This window comes from Antechinus flavipes, chromosome 2 (genome assembly GCF_016432865.1).
Source record: "Antechinus flavipes isolate AdamAnt ecotype Samford, QLD, Australia chromosome 2, AdamAnt_v2, whole genome shotgun sequence".
In the NCBI taxonomy this organism is placed as follows: Eukaryota; Metazoa; Chordata; class Mammalia; order Dasyuromorphia; family Dasyuridae; genus Antechinus; species Antechinus flavipes.
Genome location: NC_067399.1, coordinates 322,318,596 through 322,334,561, shown reverse-complemented (window position 1 = coordinate 322,334,561; position 15,966 = coordinate 322,318,596). Strand labels below are relative to the sequence as shown.

Sequence of the window (15,966 nt, the reverse complement as noted above, 5' to 3'; positions counted from 1 at the left end):
GCAGTACTTTTCCCTACTCTGATCCCTGCTGGGTTCTCCTTTATTTATATCCTTTTCCAAAACTTCATGTAATTTTCCCCCTTATCTCTGTCCTCTTCTTTGTTTGACAGGACAAGGGCTCTATTCCTCAAGAAGAAACTTGTTTTTCAGTAGATGAAGCCTTCCTAAACTCCTCTGCTGTTGTGTTCTTCATATTTAGACCATTTCTATTATTATGGCTGCTTCTCCAATTTCATGCTTGTCCTTGGGGGCCTCTCATCTCCTCCTTCTTTGAAGTTAAAGGGTTGATTAATGTTTATTATAGTACATAAGGAGACAATGGACACAAGTTAATTGTCAGGTGAACCTTGTTCTCATCTCGTATATCCACCATGGTCTCTAAATAGTCTCCAATTGCACATATAACATGGTGCATTCTCTTGCCTCATTCACGATTAGTCATCTTCTTCAGAAAACGTACTCCCACTCATTCACTCCTTTCACCTTCTGGAGCACAGATAGGCAGAGATTGTACCCTGTACTTAAGTCAGAAGACCTTGATTTGAATTCTGGCTTTGTCATAACTAGCCATGTGAGCATGGCAAAAGCCCTTTAGATTCTCAAAGATCTCATTTGTTAAATGGATATAGTAATATTTGTACTACCTACCTCTCAATGCTACTGTGAGGAAAATACTTGTAAGCCTTTAGAACTCTAGAATTGTGAACTTCTGTTATGATCTTATTCCTTTTCTTCCTCTTGGGGGAAAAAAGTAGATATTTCCTGCTTTTTTAGAATATGAATTCCCAGAAGGGAAAAATGATTTATTCGATATGGGCTGTATCACACCTCACAGATAGTTCATCTTTAATAATTTTTAAATCAGTTGTTCTTACAGAAACTTCAGAGTAATAGGCAGGCACAGCAGATCTAGCAATATTCACATGCTGAGCTATTTCCTCATGATCAGCATCAAACAGAGAGAGCCTGATGATAAAACCACAGGGACTAAATCAAGGCTGCATCTCTGTGTCCTTTCTTAGAGACAGAATGCCCAGAGTCTTTCTAGTGGTTGCTGGTTTTTCCTTTAGGCTGCTAACATTGGGGCTTATGCCCGTGTTTGATCCTCACTCTGAAGGGCTCTCGAAGTTGAGAGGTTAATGAGCCAGATTCCCAGGCCACGTGGGAAGAGCTTTACTGTCCTTGTTCCTTCCTTTGCCCTCTGTGTGGCAAACATAGGATGGTTGGTGAATTTGATTTGAGTCAGCCAACGTTTATGGAGCCCTGCTGTGTGCAAGGTACATAGTGAGCATACAGCTCTTACCCTCTAAGAGCCTACATTCTACCAACATAGAAGTGCTTCCCCTTTTCTGCATGCCATGGAACCCTGTGGCAATCTGGTTATTATGTCTATGGACTCGTCTGAGAAAAAATGAAATATTTGTAAAGGAAAATGTAATATTGAACATTTAAAAACATTTTATACAAGTTCTAAATATCAAAGAAAAATTTAAATATATTTATTTCAAATATATATTTAAAAATCAAAATACTTTTAAAAAACAAATTCACATGCCTTAAATAAAGAACCTGTGTCCTAGGAGGATATAGCATATACATAAGTAAATATATTCAAAATAATGGAAAATAATTTCAAGACAGAAAGAGGTAGAAAAAATTGGGAGTGGAAGGTGGGGAACAATCTCTTTTAGGAAAAGGGGCTATTTATTCTGGAGGTAGCACCTATGCAGTGCATGTTCCCATTTCAAGTTTGAGCTTGACCAATTCTTCATTATACAGTTCCAAATCTAGTCAGCTATAAATATCAGTAAAATACTACTTTTTGGGGGGTAGGAGGCTGTATTATGTTTGGAGGAGATTTTAAAATTTAAAATGTAAATTTAAATTTTCAAGCCCCTGAAGTTGGGGCCCTGGAGATAATTTTGAATGGTGCACAAAATTGTCTGTTCTATCTACTTGGCCTTCGTGAGAGCCAGTTTAAATAGAACTGAGTATTTAATTTCTCTCAGTTTTTGTTGATTTCCATTTACTCATAATTCTGTTAATTTTAAGCATATTAATAACTAACAGCTGTGTTTCAAAGCAGTTCTTTGCGTACTTTGAAAAAGAAAATAAGTGCTGAATATATTCTGTTATACCAGCTTTTCTTAATTAACAAAACAGTTTAACTCCTTTTAAACAGGTATTGTGGAGATGCTTATAGATTTGTGCTAATAATTTTTCCTGTCTTTTGTTTTGCTTCCATGATCACATTCTGCAGCCTAATCTCCCAGAATTACATATACTGCCCTTGCATATGGCCTATTTCATTTCAATTATTTCAAAAGCCATAGTTTCAGATGACTCTTACTAACCCTCTTTTTCAGTTTTCTCCATGTGTATAATTTGGCACTGGCTCTCATGCCCTGAAATGCACCAAAGTGTCTAATTTCTTACCCTCAAATGTGGAAAATAAGCTCCTTCAAAACCCCCTTGAAAGTGTAGCTGTGAAATATGATCCTTTAAAGTTCTCTGGGCTTCTTTCACTGGTTTTGACAATAGTTGATTATTGATAAAATGACATTGTGTCACTTTGGCTTCTGTATGTTGGTTCAGAACTATTTTCATAACCCTTGACAGGAAAGACTAGAAGCCTATAAGTTATGGTCAGTTCTTTTCTATATGTATGTGAAAAAATTTTAAATCTATCTACTTTAAAAGCTATCTCCTTTTTATGACTTGTCCTTTTTAATTTTCTTCTCCTACTAAAGGAAAATCAGCAAAGGGAAATGAATAGTCTATTTTCTCTACCTTCAAGTCCTACTTGCACTGACTTCTTATAACATATTTTTCTGTACATAATGCTGTTCTGTTATATTAAAAAAAAAAAACGAATCTTTGTTTTTAGAGCTGGGTTTAGGTCAGAATGAGGTAGAATTTATTCTGTTGTTTACTGAATTAAAGATTCTGTTTTCATCCACAAAATCAAAAATGAGTGTTGGTGCACAAGCAACACCAATCTAAGATATAAACTTGTTTGTAAAATTTTACAAAATGGCTGGTATCTTAAAATTATGATCAGTATGGCTGACGACACAAGTCTAGTTTAGAGCCCATTAGGACCGCATCTCAGGATGAAAGTAAGAGGAAGACATAGGAAAAATGCAAGAGATCTTACATCTATACATTTGTCACAGACCTTTCTTTGTGAACAACAGAGGAATAAATGTACACTTGGATTCTTGCCCTCCTATTTATTGATACATTAAATGAAGAGGTTAGAAATGTCACTGAGAAAGTGAAAGATGGAAAGAGCAATCAGCATCTAGATGACACAGTGGATGGAACACTGACATGGAGTCAGGAAGAGCTGAGTTCAAATCCAGTTTCAGAAGCTTACTAAATGCATGACTCTGGGAAAATCACTCAACTCTGTTTGCCTCAGTTTCCTCATCTGGCATGAACCAGAGAAGAAAATGGCAAACCACTTCAGTGTCTTTACCAAGAAAACCCTAAGTGGGTCAGAAAGACTGAAAATGACTGAAATGATAAAAGTAGCCCATGTTGTCACTGTTGTGCAATTGACTGTGCATGTTATTTTTTGAAAACTGTATTGCTTTTGATGATCCTGAGCTTTTCTCTACAAAAACGATATGTCTTTTTAACATTAATTATTTTCTGTGGAATGTATAGCACTCTTACATTTCCCAAAAATCATTGTATATGGTGAGCATAAATATGTTGTAACATATAAGTATTATTATCATCAAAGAAATGTGCAGTAGAAGCAACAGAAAAAAAATATCACTATAGAGATGTGTTATTGAAGAAAGAGGTATAACAACCAACTAACAGGGGATAAGAGGATCCCACAAGTACTCCATTGGAATCTTTACAACAAAAGATATTTAATGGAAGAATTCCAGGATTTGTGTGGCCCTTCTCTAGAGAAGTTACAAGGGAATATAAAGAGTCATATATTATAAAAAGGGGTGGATAGGTTGCAATCTGTAAAATATTCTGATTTTTTGTTGTTGGGGTTTTTGGTTGTTTTTGCTGAGGCAAAACCTGAACCTTACTTCAGGGCCAGTGCTCCTCTATCCACTGTGCCATCTAGCTGCTCCAATCTGTAATCTCCATTCTTTATGAAGAAAAGGACTATCTTAACTAAATTTTATATTCTCTGGGATGTCCGATCTGGAGCAACATAAATAAGAGATTCAAGAACTTCTAGGGTTGGTTAACAATGCAATTGTCACATTCATTCAGCAAAACTTAATTTTAAATTATTTTAGTGGTATTCTGTTTTCTATATCTCATCATCATCAAAAGTCAGCACATTCACTGTAAGGTATGGAATTCCTTTTTTTTTTTTTTTTTTTTTTTTGGAAAGGTAAACCATAGTCCATCATTGCCCTGCCCACACTTCATTATTTAAGCAAATTCTTTAAATAAACACTGCAGAGAACTATGGTTCTGAACTGAAGAGGAAGCAAAATTTAGATAAGACATGATGTCTATTCTTATGAAGTTTTACAGCGTGGGAGGGAATTAAGAGAACATAGCTTATTTAACATATTTTAAATAAGTATTACAGTTATACAACAAAATATTATGTGTGGTCCCAAGAAGAAGGTTATTAGCAGTAGGGGTAGTTATGGGAAGAAGTGGCACATGAGTTGCTTTTTTAAAAGATGTCTGCGAATTTAAGAAGTTGGGGTGAAAAGGTTGGGTGGAGTAAGAGGGAGGACATTCCAGACATAGCGAACAGATGGAGCAAAGGCTCTAACATAGGCAGTCTCTGTGCTTGAATGGAAAGCAGAGTAGTTGGTTTTGGCTCAAGCATAGTGTTGGGGAGGGCAGTAATATTAGAGGCTGAAAAAGGTTGTGTGAAAGGCACCAAATGCAAAGGAATTCAAGCTTTTATTTGGTAGGTAGTAAGGAACCATTGAAGATTTTTTACCATAGTGGCAATGTGACCAATTCTAGTCAACACAATTGTTGTGGCTGCACTGTGAAAAATGGATTTGTGGGAATTACACAATCTTGCATTTGAAAGGATTCTTAGAAGTCATCCAGTTCTACCTGGCAGTATATCTCACATTGCAGAAGGCAGGTCTGTTTTCTGATTGTTATCAAGTCTATTCCTTCCCAAATTATAAAGGAAAATAAAAACAAGGGATCCTGAAATTGGTTAAATCTAAAATCAAAAGGCTTTTCACTCATTTCAGAGCAATCCCAAAGATGCCAGGTCAGAGTGATCCCTTTTGATCCTTTGGAACACGTCAGAATAAGCTGCCTCTGACTTGACTCCAGGGAAGGTCAGTCCAGGGAATCAGTGATTGCATGAGATACCTGAGAGAACTGAGTAATTCTCCAGGATTTTAGGAAACCCGAAACTGTCTCAGGTCAGAGAGTTTGGGCAAGAGATTTTTTCAGCCCTCCAGTTTTATATAACATTCCTTGGATCAAAAGTAGCTTTTCCACAGCTTATGCCACAGTCAAAAAAAAAATTTGTGGTCAGAATTTGCAGCAAATTTTTTTTTTTTTTTGGACCTCAAATCTATTGAACAGACCATCTGCAGGAGAATTTATGGAAAAACTTGGATAAAAACTGCACATACGTGAAGCCATGAAGGGGTTGCTATAGGTACTTGTGGAAGGAATGTCCACCCATCTCCTTATCCATACAAGAATCAAATTATTTGTCCTTGTAAAAAAAAGTACCTGAATGTGAATAAGCAAAAAAATTAATTCTAATTCCCAGTGTCTGGCCAATAGCAGTTAACTATTTTTCTTCTTGAAGGTAGTAGACATTGGTCATTTCATCATTTTCTTATGAATGTCACTTATTCCTTCCAGGAGAGTTCTCAGCTTCAGACAGCTCCCTCACCGATATCCAGGAACCAAGAAGGCAGCCTATGCCTGACCCAGGTCTCATGCCCTTACCAGACTCTGCTTCTGACCTGGATTGGTCAAACCTGGTAGATGCTGCCAAAGCTTTTGAGGGTGAGTATACTGAACCCCTAAATTGAAAAGAAGGATTCCTTTCGGTACCCTATGAAATAGACATCATAAAAACATGATATTTGAACTCAGGGTCAATTCAGTTGTTTCATACTAATCCTCAGTGACCTAACAAGGACATACATATTTTTTGGACATACTTCAGTTTAATGAATTGCTTTTCCTGAACATTAGTCTACAACAAAGATATCTTGCTGAGCCTCCCATCTGTCATGCTAAGAAAGGAAGGGTAGGACAGAATCCTGATGGTCATTTAGCTGTCCTCTGTCTTCCTGCCCCCAGTGGTCTGTGGCCTCCCAAGTCCTCCTGCCTCCTTCTATGTGCACAGTCAGTTGGATGTGTTATATCTTTTGACTTATTTTAATACTGACCCAGTGACTAGCCCACTGGCCAACTGCCTCATCCCTAATGTTTGCTGAGCTGAAGCAGACTGCAGATTGTCAGTCCTTTCAACTTTGTCTTGGCCAGAAGGTTGCGATTTCTTCTGTTGGCTCAGATCTTAAATGTGGATGTTTCTCATTCAGGATGGATCAATTTTTTAACTGCCATTTGGGTCTTTGATAACAAGACCAATTTTCTTATAGAACCACTAATGGTTAATTAACTCTACTTTCATTGACTCCAACTGACTTGAAATATTGATCATATGCCCACCTTCACTCGGGAATTGACCTCTCATGTAAGTTCGAACTAATATTAAGAACTTCATGCTGGCTGTCATCTGCCAAAACATTAAAGGCTCCACTTTTTTCTGTTTAATGTACTAGAGTACGGTTCATTAGACAGAAAAAAGTAGAGCCTTTAATGTTTTGCAGATGGCAGAGAGTCCCCATATTATTAAAGAGCACAGTAAATTATAAAGCCACTTCTGGACAAGATATTCAGTAAAGATTCTTACTTGTAATAACAGTATGGATGTGACAGGCTGGATACTGTTCCTCATACCTTTTATTTATTTTCATATGTTGTATTTTTTCCCCTGAAGAGTGTTTGTTGGCTTTTTAGTATATATAGGGACCTGACTTATTTAATTTCCATAAGGGAGATAGAATGGCTTTTCTCATTTCCTTTCCAGTTCAGCGAGCCTCATTCTTTGCTGCTAGTGATGAAAACCACCGACCCCTCAGTGCTGCATCCAATAGTGATCATCTAGAGGACCAAGCCATGGCCCAGATGAAGTCTTATGGAAGGTCAGGCTCCATGGGGACCTGTGTTTTAGTTTGTGTGTTCTTTTTTAACTCGGGTACTTAAAGAGTGTGAGGGTGGGAACATTTGGCACCTTGAATATTATAGCATTATCGGAAGTTGAGATTATTCTTCATAGAACTTTTTTCTATAACAAAGCTTAATTACCTCCCCAAAAGGACCAAAAAATTTTGATCTTTAGAATTTTAACCATTTTGAATGAAATATTCCTAAAAATACTTTACCTTTTTTCTTGCTTTTTTAGCATGCAGTGATACAGGGACATTCTCTAGGATTTTTGAGATATAGAACTATTTGTCTCCATACTTAAATGGCATCACACGGCTATACTTTTGAAATATCATTTATACTTTTTCGAATTAATTTTCTACCCACTTAATTATCAGACTGTCACTGCCTGAGGATGCCAGCATGCCTGTCTCTAATCCTGACTTCCTTCCTCCCTTCCCTTCATCCACCCCCCATTTGCTATTTCTAATCTTCCATAGACTACTAAACCAGAAGTGCAAGGTTATTACAATTTTGTCTAACATAAAAGAAAGTAATCTGTACATTAGAAGTTTTCTTGTTTCCTGGCTCTTGGTCATGATCTGGATATTTTAGGCTGATTGATTGTGTGAGCTATTCCCATAAATCAAATAATGCTGAGCATACACTCTAGGTGTGAAAATTATTGCATCTTTGAGAGGTAAGTGATTATCACTAGTCCAACTTATATCTAAATAAGAATCCCATCCACAATGTCCCCAACAAATGATCATCTAGCCTTTCCTTGAAGACTTTTTTTGAAGACCTTCTCAATTTTACTCCTAATTCTGCCCCATGGGCCAAATACAACAAATATAACTTCAATTACTTGAAAAGAGTGATCATGTTAAATATCTTTTCATGTTAACTATTTTTTCACTATCAAAAACAAAAAGACAAAAAAACCAAGACAAACACCTCACACCACATTTTTGTCCCACATTCTTTTTCAACTTTATGATCTTATGAAAAACTATTGGAAAAAAAAAAAGTACAATACAGCATCATTGAAGCCATTCAGGATTAAACAGAACTTAGCACTTAGAGTTTAGGGGTAAAGGGAGAGCAGAGAAGTCTAGAGGAGGACTCAAATGTCACCTTTCTCTGGGAAAAAGTGTGAGAAAATATTAGCATCATTTTATTTAAGCTAGAAAATAACTTGTGGCTGTCATTTTGTACCTTCTCTAATTTAGACAAAAGAATTGAAGCTTTAATACTTGGTAAGAATTGAGAAAATACCACATGATGCCATCTTAGTCAACAGAAGTCCATTAATTGTAATTATTAGTATCTCTCCAAAATCATATACAGTTGTTGCTTGTGGTCAGTGAACACTTAAGAGTTTTAGCTAATAAGTTCTTATAGAGGATGATGATGGAAGGTCCAGTTTCCTGGGCCCTTGTGAAATGATTATTATTATATTTCTATAATTTAGCAAGCTTGTTACATACCTTATTACTGTGGTATTTGCTTTTGTGGTGCTAAGGATGAACCAGAAACAGGCATCTATATAGTTTTCTCTGGAGCAGGAATTCTCACTTGTACTTTGACTAACACCTCTTCTCATTTCTCTTCACAAAAGCAAGTGGGTTATGCATCTTGTCCCTCATGGACAGTCTTGCACTTACAAATAATACATAACCAAAGAATCTATAGAATTGTCATCTAGAAAAGATGAAGCATGTTCTTGTGGAATGAGAGACACTGAGTATGAAGCCTTTGGCTATGTTAAAATTGAAGCTGCCACTTGTGTAATACAGAGGATTATTTCAGTGTTTGACAGTGTAATTATTTTTGCCACAAAGTTCCCTCTTTACATGTTGCCTCCCCTTCATATTACCAAAGAGTATATGTTTTTGCTTATTATCCTTTGTTCTTTGGAACCAAAAGATGGCTCCTCAACAAAGGTTGTTATTGACTGTAGCTAAAATTGATGGACAGCTTCTGGTATTGAAGTTGTCCTTCTGAAAAAAATGTATATTACATTGACCATACTCAGCAATTTGATATCATGAAAACACATTCACAAAGGCATTCCCATACTGAGATATAAAACAAATAATTTTTGATACCAGTGTAACTAAAATCAGAAGGAAAACAGAAAATAAGGGGAGAAATTTTATTAACAGTTTCTCAGATAAAAGTTTCATCTTTTATTGTCAAACTATTATTACTCCGTTGATAAATGGCAAAAGGATATGAACAGATGATTTCAAAACTATGAAAAAAAATTCTAAACCATTATTGATTAGAAAAATGTAAATTAAAACAATGTTAAGATGTCTCACACCTATCAGATTGGCTAAAATGATAGAAGGGGGAAAGGCAGATATTGGAGAGGATTTGGAAAAATTGGGACACTAATAAACTCTTGTTCTGAGATATTATGTCATGCCTATCAGATTGAGTAAGATGACAGAAAATGATAATAAATGTTGGAGGGGATGGGGAATACTTGGACACTAATGCATTGTTGGTAGAATAATGAATTTATCCAGGCATTCTGGAGAGCTATTTGGAATTATGTCCAAAAAAGCTAGAAATCTCTGCATACCCTTTGATCCTGCACAGTGTTACTACTGGGTCTGTATTCCAATACAGTTGTTGCTTGTGGTCAATGAACAGTTAAGAGTTTTAGCTAATAAGTTTTTATAGAGGATTTTGACAGAAGGTCCAGTTTTCCTGGGCCCTTGTGAAATGATTATTATTATATTTCTATAATTTAGAAATAAATTATAAAAAAGGGGAAGGAGATCCACATGTGCAAAAATGTAGCCTCTTTTCATTGTGTCAAGGAATTAGAAATTGAGTAATTGCCCATCAATTATAATACATAACTGCAATGGAATATTATTATTCTATAATTATTCTATAAGAAATGATAAGCAGGCAGATTTCAGAAAAGATTTCAGAAAAGCCTGAAAAGACTTATGTGAACTGAATCTGAGAGCAGAACCAAGAGAACATTGTACAATACCACAACACAATTATGTATGTATGTAATGCATTTGGCTCTTCTCAGCAATGAGATGATTCAAAGCAATTCTAGTAGACTTGTGTTGTAGAGAACCATCCACAACCAAAGAGAGAATTATGGAGACTAAATGCAGACAGAAGCATAGCATTTTCACTTTTTTTGTTTGTATATTTGCTTTTTCTTTCTCATTTTTTTCCTTTTTCTTCTGATTTTTCTTTTACAACATGACACATGTGGGAATATGTTTTGAAAAAAAAAAACAAACAACCTGATACATTGTTGATAGAACTGTGAACTGATCCATTTATTTTGAAGAACAAACTGGAATTATGGCCAAAGAGTTGTAAAATTGTGTACCCTTTGACCTAGCAATACCACTATTAAGTCTATGTCCCAGAACATAGGAAAAGGGAAAAAAAAAACCCAACGATATGTTCCAAAATGGTTATAGCAGCTCACTTTCTGGAGACAACCCTACTCCCCAAAATTGAAGGGATGCCCACCAATTGGGGAATGGCTAAAGAAGTTGTATATGATTGTGATGGAATTCAAGTATAACTGTGAGCAACTAAATTATTCTTGATTTTAAAACTACTCAGATCAATTAAAAAGAAACTGAAAGAAGGGGCTGTATACTGTAATGCCGGAGAGACTGAGGCAGGAGAGAGATTAGCGAGTTTTTAATATTTTATTAATGGGAGAGTAAAATTGACTGGACAGGACTCTCGTCTCAAATTATCCAGTGAGACAGAGATAAAGATATACTGGGACCAAAGAATCCAGCGTCCAGCATCCAGCCATCAGCCTCCAGCAAAGAATGGAGGAACCCCAACTTCTTAAATACCTTTTTTCTAAACAAAGGAAGGGGTAAGAAGCGGGGAAAACTTCTGTCAGGATGGGGGAGGCCATAAATCCTAAAAACCCAGAAACAGAATGTCTGAATACACAGAGATAAAGATGTCAGTGAGGTATCTTGGAATATTTTAGAGGATATTGTAAATTCTTGAGGACAGAAAAGAGTCAGGAGGTCTACTCTCTTGTTTATCTTGCTAACAATTTATAACCTTAGAGCAAATAGTCCTCAGTCTTAATGGACCAGAGGAAGAGTTTACTGATTCAGACAGAACAGTTAAGGAAACTGAGACAAGGGAAACTAGTGCAGGGAAACTGAGTCAGGACAGTTAAAGAGAACTGTGGCATAACAATACCACCAGAGAAAGAACTAATAAGTAGAAGAATTCATAGAATGGTGTTACATAAAGAGATAGGTGATAGAGACATAGAGATATAAGTAGGTAGAAATAGATATATCTGTGTCAAATGGCGGCCTTCTCTAGTACAGGATAAGGAGAGAATGAGGGAAGAATACTGTTTATAACTTAAAATGTCACACTCAAAAAAAAAAAAGAGTCACAGAGATTCCTCTTAAGAGATTCTGGTCTTTTTTTCTCTTGTTCCCAGCAGTAAAGATTCTTCTCCTACACTGGCTTCCAAAGTGGACCAATTAGAAGGTATGCTGAAGATGCTGCAGGAAGATTTGAAGAAGGTAAACACTTTTTCTAAAACCCAATATCCCAATGTATATCTCATGCCAAGTCCAGAGTAAGTATTGTCTAAGTTCGCTCATGTTATACAAGGTCAACTAGTATAATGTAGGGCCCCGAAGTGTAGATGCCCAGGGGCAGGTTTAGATGAATGCTTGGGGCAGAACAACTGCCAGTTACTTATTCAGTCTAATCCCAGTTATCTGAGACATAACCAAAATAAGTGTTTGGTGCAAGTCATAAAACGTGGTCTGCTTTTTATAAGATTTCTGAATCTCAGGATATAGTGGACCCTATATCAACATCGGAAGAGGGACTTGTTCTCATGTAGATGGATTCTCTTGTGCTTCTGCATTGGATTTTTTTTTTTTGCCAACTGGAATTCTAGTGATTATTGCCCAGAAAGAATCGCTATTACCCAGTAGCATCAAGGTTGGAAATTCCTTAATTTTAAACACTTTAGAATGTAAATCCAGGTGTATCTAGTGGATGTGAAAATAAGGGGCCCAATTATGACTCTTAGATATAAGCCTATACTTTCTGTCTCTTGGGTACTCGCCTTCTGAGGATTTTTCTCCCCTCCTTGTCACCTCCCAGGAAAAAGAAGACAAAGCTCATCTTCAGGCTGAAGTCCAGCATCTTCGGGAAGACAATTTGCGTTTACAGGAGGAATCCCAGACTGCATCGGACAAGCTGAAAAAATTCACTGAATGGGTCTTCAACACAATTGATATGAGCTAAAGACTAATAAAATATGCAGGTGGGGGAAGAAAGATGTGGAAGGAGACCAAGAGGGAATGTTCCCTTTCTCTAGAGACTGCTTGAATGCCGCCTAATCATGCTATTGAAAGCATTTTCAGAGCACTTTCCCCACCTTCCTTATAGATATCTCCTTTTTTTTTTGTGAGTGCACAAACAGAACAATTGCAGATCAGCAATCAATATCTGCCTTTTGTAGAAAAACAAAAACAAAAAATAATTAAATAAAAAATTTAAAAAGTAAAATAAAAGTTTAACTGCTAAAATGTGAATGTCTTTATTTTTTTGCACACTATCTTTCTCTGTAATGTATTAAAAAAAAAATGGGGATTAGACTAGAATGACCTAGTCCATCTGCCTCATTTACTTCCCATTAATTCTTTCCTTTCTATTTCAGGTAATCCAAGCTTTTCTTGCTCTCCTGGCAAATATGATGGATTATTAGAAATCATGTTTATTTTGGATTGTTTATTGAGGGTTTGGGGTTGGCTCTGGGAGGGCTGTGTTCCTTACCTTCTTTGCTGCAGTAATTAGAGATAAGAAGCTGTATCTCCCTTGAATGCATGAGCCAATGCTTTCCCCCATGTTACCCAGAACAGCAGGAGTAGGCCAGGGAACAGAGGCTTAAGCCTCTGGATGAGGCATGTAATTCGTAACCTTTTCCACATCTCCCATTACTACATGATTTGCCACCTGGAATTTCCTGTGGATGTACTTCCACCTGTTTTCCATAGGGCAAATATATTTCTTATGTGAAATGTTAAGCAATCTCTCCTAATGTAGAATTGATCTCTTATAACCTTCCCAGTTGCAAAAATAAAGTTATTTATAGTTTCCTCAAACCACACCATCCCAAGATCTCCAGTATCTCCATCTTATGTAATCAAAAAATGATCATCCCTCTCTTTGGTTTTGCTTTAATGGGATGTAAGGGAAAAGAGACAGACCAAAAGCTGGACAAGTAATGGTAATTATAAAAGTACCCAGAAAAGGTTTAGATGTTAATCTTTGCTACGGGACAGTTTGGAAAATCTAGTGATTGAAGTATAAAATGGTAAAGAGTTGTTGCTTGCCTTTTGAATGCAGTGAACAGGATAAGAATGATATTTACATGCTTGATGATATAATATACCTAGAATGAGCTTTTCCCTAATGTGACATCAAAGCATGGGATTTTCCAAATTTATCAAAACAGTTTCTCTGAAGAAATAATTGATTTGCCATTTAAATTTAAAAAGCCTCAACTGGGTGTCATAGAACATCATTAATAGGTCCCAATGTTGAGCCTTACTATTGCTCTAGATTATGTTTAGCTTTCTGGAGGAAAGCAACCTGAGCCTTTTCCTCTGAACCTTCATAATCATCATAAAATTTGTGTTATCCCTGTAATTAAGTTAATTGATCTGCTACAATTGTTTTTCAAATTTTCTCCCATACACTTTAAAAATCATTTATTCCTCTCCTTACCTCCAGAGAAGCCATATACATTAATCACATTCTCTCTTCCTCATATTTTTAGATAAAAATTTCATTCCATTATTGATATCCTCTTTCCCCTCATGAAATTCTTTTCTAATAATATTTGTATTATGGGAAAAGGAAGATTTCCATGTTATTTTGTAAAGATTGTGACTCTTTTTGATTTGTATGAAGGAGGTTTGTACAGTGCCTGATATTATTTGTAAATGGGAAATATTGCTAACATTTAAGCATCTTAAAGTCTTGCTTATCCTAAGTTTGGTCTTTATTTTGTTTTAAATTTTGTTTTGGGACTTGGGGCAGACTATTTATTAGAGTTTTGCAACAGAATTCTTGTATGAAGCCTCTAAAGGCTACTTGTAAAATTCAGACAATAAAACTGACTTTAAAGGCTCTTCTAAAACCCTTTGGCATTATTATTATTATTTTTTAAGTTTTCTTATTTGAAAAGCTACAAAAAAGAATTTATCTTGCTACTTCCACTTCCTTTTCACATTTTTTTAACATCATAGTTTTATTATCCATGATTAGATTATGTATCTAAGAGAATGCATAGTGAACCTTCTATGTTTAACATTTCCATACCAGTTTATATTTTCAAAGTGCTTTTATAATGGAGCAATTCTTGATTATTCATATGTGAAATTTTCATAGGAAATTTTAATTCCCTGAGACTTGGCACATTGTTCATCCCCACCATCAGTTGGTATATGCTCAGAGCATGCAAATTAATATTGCTATTAGCCTGTGTAAAATATAATTAGAAAATTTAATCTACTTCAAAAACAACAACAAAAATCATAATGCATTTCAAAACCATATAGAATTGATTTTTTTGGATTATCCACATAACTGTTCTCCTCCAGTGATGCAGCTAATTGGGAGTTGACTGTATTTTTATACTCCTTTCATCAACCCTAGAAATTCTGGAATCATAGAACTGCACTGGATCACAAGATATCGTTCCACGTGGAATTCTGGTGAAAAACTTACAAAGATGATCTAGAGTTAAATATACAGGGTGTCCCAAGAAAATCACAGCTCAGTTTTAAGCTACTAAAGTTAATTCTTTGGGGATGCAGCACATTGGAGAGCGACACTGTAGGTATGGATGGCATGCCAACCAAAGTGGTTTTCTGAAGTAAATGGTCCTGGGGTAGAATTATTTTACGAAATGAATAAATCTGACTTCTGAAGTCTACAAACCTCGTGACATGAGGTCATGATGAACTATAGCAGAGTCTGAATAGGACTGTAGGTAGAATTGAGGCCACATTTTTTATCCTCAGAGGGAAAGAATATGGGTTCCAGAAAAATTTTAATTTGCCTAGAGACACAGTACTAATTAATAACTAAGGCAGCACATCTCAAGTCTGCTTTCTTCCTATAGTGTGGTCATTCTACTGCTTTGCGTGGCCTCCCCCAAGGGTTAAACACAAAGTAGTAAATTTTGATAGAAAACTCCAAAGTTTTCTTTGGGGGGAGCAGGGGGAGAACACTGTCTAGTATCCTTGAACATGAACTAAATTTTGAGGTATTTTAAAAAAATGATTAAACTAAAATGCTACAGACCTATTAATGCATGTCTAGAAGGATAGTGTTAAGCTAGACGAGTTAAATAGAGGATCACATTTTTAGAGCTGGAAGGGGCAATAAAATTAATCAAATCTAGCCCTTTTATTTAATAGATGTGGAAATAGAATCAGAAATGCAAAGAAAAGTAGCCGAGTCAGAATTTGAACCCATCTTCAAAACCAGTTTCCTTTCATTTTACTTCCACCAAATAATTTTTTAGCAAAAATATTTCTCTACATTTAAAGATAATAGAGGAAATAACAGATTCAGAGAAAAATAATGATTGTTAAAAGGAACTTAATATCTCCCAAATATATCTATGAATCAACAATCATTTAAATATAGCTTGGGGGAAACATACATATGGATATACACAGGCTTCTAAGGAACCCT

At 35.9% G+C, this 15,966-nt stretch overlaps 1 protein-coding gene across 6 annotated transcripts in view; it reads left to right on the top strand.

The window, feature by feature from the left end:
* The window catches only part of SIPA1L1 (signal induced proliferation associated 1 like 1), a 290,775-nt gene extending 276,374 nt beyond the window's left edge, over positions 1–14,401 (top strand). For 4 of the 6 annotated variants that reach the window (XM_051977675.1, XM_051977674.1, XM_051977679.1 and 1 more), the window contains 4 exons: positions 5,842–5,988; positions 7,082–7,196; positions 11,678–11,762; positions 12,358–14,401. In XM_051977675.1, coding sequence (XP_051833635.1) covers positions 5,842–5,988; positions 7,082–7,196; positions 11,678–11,762; positions 12,358–12,501 — 491 coding nt within the window. In that variant the 3' untranslated portion in view covers positions 12,502–14,401. The remainder of the gene's footprint in view (positions 1–5,841; positions 5,989–7,081; positions 7,197–11,677; positions 11,763–12,357) is intronic. The other 2 variants (XM_051977676.1, XM_051977678.1) reach the window with 1 other exon arrangement.
* Positions 14,402–15,966: the final 1,565 nt, after the last annotated feature.